Source organism: Humulus lupulus, chromosome 3 (genome assembly GCF_963169125.1).
Source record: "Humulus lupulus chromosome 3, drHumLupu1.1, whole genome shotgun sequence".
NCBI classification, from domain to species: domain Eukaryota; kingdom Viridiplantae; phylum Streptophyta; class Magnoliopsida; order Rosales; family Cannabaceae; genus Humulus; species Humulus lupulus.
Window position 1 is genome coordinate 3,966,941 of NC_084795.1, and position 4,640 is coordinate 3,971,580.

Below are 4,640 nucleotides of genomic sequence, written 5' to 3' on the forward strand. Positions count from 1 at the left end.
TATAATGAAAAATGATGTATACTAATTAATACTATTTCTTCAATTCTTAATTACTTAGTTCACTCATTAGCAATTTGATATTCTTATTAATTTTATAAATAAAAATTATTTATATATGTAAGAGTACACTAACTACTAATCAATATACATAATATTACTTCAACGTACACGTAAGACTTATATATTATGGGACCGTTCAATACTTATTTTCACGACACAGTACCATCCACATTATTAATTTGTATTTGTTTTTGTTAGGAGTAAGACTTTGAACCTAATAATGCACATGTACAGCTAATTTTACATCAGCAACCGCAATGTGCAGCTCTAATTTAATATTATTCAATCCTCCCAAACCCTAAGTTGTTTAATATATTCCTTTTACTTGTTTACACGATTAGTATTTTTGTATTGTAACCACCTATTTATATATGAAATTGACATGAAGAGACTCATCCCATTGAAACACAAATCAGCACAATGAGCAACATCGAAATCGAAGTACTATCCACCTCGATAATTAAACCATCTTCCCCAACACCAAGCCACCTTCGTACACACCAACTCTCGTTTATCGACCAACTATGCGGCCATATCTACAATCCTTCGGTCTTGTTCTACCCGCCACAACAAGACATCAATGGAAAGCAACTCGATCTAGTTGAAATATCCAACAAGCTTAAGCAATCTTTATCGGAGGTCTTAAGCTGGTATTATCCATTAGCTGGGCGATTGAATAGGGATGGCAATGACCCTTTTGTTGATTGCAACGATGAGGGCGTTCCTTATGTTGAAGCACGAGTTGTCAATTGCAAAGTATCTGACATTGTTCGAAATCCAATCCTCCATGAGCTCCCAAAGTTTGTCCCTCTTAACCTATATGGCAAGGTTGACCTATTACTCGGTGCCCAACTCACTATCTTCGATTGTGGCGGGATAGCCATTGCTTCTTGTGTTAGCCACAAGGTTGGCGATGGCTTGTCAGCTTTGATGTTCACAAAATGTTGGGCAGCCATAGCTAGAGGAGAAGATCATGATAATGACCGCTTTTCGAAAATGCTTAGGCCACATTTTGTTTCATCCAAGGCTTTTCCACCTAGGGATATTTCCGTGCTTGGTGTTGGGGTTGATATTCCAATGAAGAATATCGTGGCAAGAAGGTTTGTGTTCGAGGCTTCGTGTTTAGAGGTTCTTAGGTCAAAGTATCCAAAGAGCCAAAACAAAGAAGAGTTCTCAAATTCGAGACGCTATTCTCGTATTGAGGCTTTGTCTGCTTTGATTTGTACGCGTTATATAGCTACAAGTCTAGGGTTTGGGGGTGAAAAAAAGCGTTACGCTATAGGGCATGCATTTAATCTTCGTTCAAAGCTCGACCCTCCACTCTTAGAAAATTCTTTTGGAAATATTTCTCGCACAATCGTTAAGTCTTTAGATTTGGATTTGACAAGTTGTGGAGAGGAAGAGATGTATGGTGAGGTTGTGAAGCAGATGAGGGAGTTGATGAATAGTGGTAAAGAGCAAGAGTTTGTGAGAAACCTCGAGAAAGGGATTGATCAAACCTCAAATTTTTTGAAAGATCATGCCGAGGAATTTGTGAAAGGAGAACTTGTTTCGTTTAACTTTACGAGTTTGTGTAGATTTCCTCTCTATGAAGATTTTGGATTTGGAAAGCCATCTTGGGTGGCCACAAATCCAATCCCATATAAGAATCTTATTGTTTTTACTGATAACAAATCATGTGATGGGGTAGAAGTTTATATTGACATGGAAGAAGAAGACATGGCAAGACTTGAAAGAGATGATGAGTTCATGTCATTTGTTTCTCTTCCGGCTCAAAGTTAATCAATTTAGATTTAAATTTTTTGTGTTTGTGATGCATTAATAAATGATTAAATGTATGAATTTCAATTGGATTATTATTTGTTGGCAGAAATGAATTGATTTTTGATACCAAAATAAATTATGATTTTAATGACTTTCCATTATTGTTTTGCTAGTTAGACTTTATATAGCTCAAGATCCAAGATGCGTTTATTTAAATATAATTGGTCGATTGTTTATAATATGAGTATATATTTGTTAATCAATTTCAAAACTCCTTAATTGATTATAGTTAGTTAATCAATATGCCATTTTTTTATACCAAAAACAAACTCAACCTACTCCCTCCAAAAAAAAGATAGAGAGAATATGATTGTATGTTTAAATGTCATTGTCAAAAGTATTAAGTATAATTAAGCTGGTGAGCAGTTGTTTTCCAAGAAAATATTTATAATTGTGAGACGTCGTCATGTATCTAGCTAGAAGAAACACTTATTTAACTATATTAATTTTTAGGGTAGTTAACCATATGGTACTATGTATTTTTGCAAAATATCATTTTGGTACTCTCTGTTTTCAATAATACTCATATGATATCTTGTATTTTAAAATCGTACATATTTGGTACCCTAAACTCAAATTTAATTAATAATTTTTTACCAATTTAATCAAACTGCTGTTAATTATGTAAGTTCCAAATTTAAATTTAATTACTTAATTACATATAACTGATGACAGTTTGATCATATTGACAAAATTTTATCTATCAAATCTGAGTCTAGGGTATCAAATATGTATAATTTTTAAAATACAAGGTACCATATAAGCATTATTGAAAACAGAGAGTACCAAAATGATACTTTGCAAAAACATAGGTACCAAATGAGTAAATTCCCTAATTTTTATGTACACTAATATTTCCTATTAATTTTTCTGAAAAAAAAAACTATATTAGAATAATAGCATATTAAACATATAATATAATCTACTGTAAATTAGCAACAATTTACTTTTTTTTAAAAGTTAGCAAGAAATTTAAATTTAAAATCCACGTATAATATTTAATATTACATCAAACATATATTATATAATCTCTTATTGTCAATCTCAAATTCAAAAACTAGAACAAACATAAACTTAAACAAAAATAAATAAATTATTTAATTAAAATAAGATATTTATTTCAAAATTTATGACATTAATATATGATGGTTATAGGATACTTACTATAACCATCATATATATATATATATATATTGTCATACAAAAAAAAAATTGGTTATAATACTACCAAGTACCGAAAATAGAAAACACCCCTATGATAAGGGCACTATAGTATATAGTTTAGGTATACCACACCCGACTAAAATTATATATTTTTAATTATGTATCTATATTTACATGTCAACATAATAAATTCAATTTTAAATTATTTTTCAAAGTATAATACAAAAAATTAATTATTATTTTAGTTTATATCATATAATATGAATATAATGAAAAATGATGTATACTAATTAATACTATTTCTTCAATTCTTAATTACTTAGTTCACTCATTAGTAATTTGATATTCTTATTAATTTTATAAATAAAAATTATTTATATATGCAAGAGTACACTAACTACTAATTAATATACATAATATTAATAATATAATGTTACTGTGTAAGTAGTAGTATAAATATACAATGTCGCAGGTGAGGCAGTTGCCTAAAGCCTCCTAACATAAAAGGTCTCATTTTCTATGTATCATTCTATATATGTATATATTACATTTTATATAAAATTAATGTATACTAATAAATGACTAATGTAATACTACGTATACATGTGTGTAAAGTATAATAAAAATAATAATAAGAGAAAGACAAAACAAGAAAGGAAATGAAACACAAGAAAATGATAAACAAGATGATTAAATTATAATAGATAGTTTATCTCTGTTTTAAAATTCTCATTGTTAGTCTTAGATTTTTTTATATCTGTGCGCCCTAATTTTCCAACGGGCTATTAGCGAGCTGAGATATGGCCTAATTATGTCTCAGCCACGTGGATCTCCCATGACCAGAGCTGCTGTCGTCAGATCCTACCTCGTTAGCTCGGGTATCCAAAATGTTCACCAAGATTACTCAAGGACCGAGTCAGGACTGTGAAGGCCGCAGGTCGAGGAGGCGTCCAGCTCGTGGTACGAGCTGGAGTTGGAAGTTATGACCTTTTGTAAAGTCAACCACGCAAGGTAAACGTGCATATATCAGACATCACGTGTATGATATACCCCTGACTTATCGAACACACAGCATAAACGTGCGTATTCAGGCACCCACGACTGGGTTGGGCCGTGCGACCCATTATCCCCCTTACCTATTGATTAGACCACATTTCATGTGTCAGGTTTTGAGAATTAATCATGAATGTCACAGAAGTGATATCATAGGTAAGAAGGTCACGGGATGACCCCCCTTACCAACCCCCAAGTGCCCTCTCCTATAAATATGGAGACCCTGGGAGTTGCAAAGGGTTGGATTCTATTGTGTAAGGAAATACCCTGTAAAAGAATACCAGGTATATAGCAATAGTATTGACTGGTGGAGTAGAATTATTTTAACCTTTAAACCACCTAAAAAACGTATTTTGTGTCACCAGTCCATTAAAAGATCATTCATCTATTTCGGTTCATTATAAAGCACTAATCCCTTCCTCTTATTTTCTTAATTACTTGTTGGCGAAGAATCGCGTCAACAATATCAAATGCCAAAATTTACTATTCATAGAAAAATAATTGGCCGAAAAATGACATATTCCTTGTAAGCCCATCTA

The 4,640-nt window shown here is 31.8% G+C and overlaps 1 protein-coding gene across 1 annotated transcript; it reads left to right on the plus strand.

Moving 5' to 3' along the window:
- The first annotated feature begins 359 nt into the window (after positions 1-359).
- Positions 360-1,916, plus strand: LOC133820891 (stemmadenine O-acetyltransferase-like). The gene has a single exon (XM_062253460.1). It carries the CDS (start codon positions 481-483, stop codon positions 1,840-1,842), a length of 1,362 nt encoding a protein of 453 aa, XP_062109444.1. The 5' UTR covers positions 360-480; the 3' UTR covers positions 1,843-1,916.
- Positions 1,917-4,640: the final 2,724 nt, after the last annotated feature.

Coding starts and splice junctions, on each gene's coding strand:
- LOC133820891 (XM_062253460.1), top strand. CDS start 481: ATGAGCAACATCGAAATCGAAGTACTATCCACCTCGATAATTAAACCA.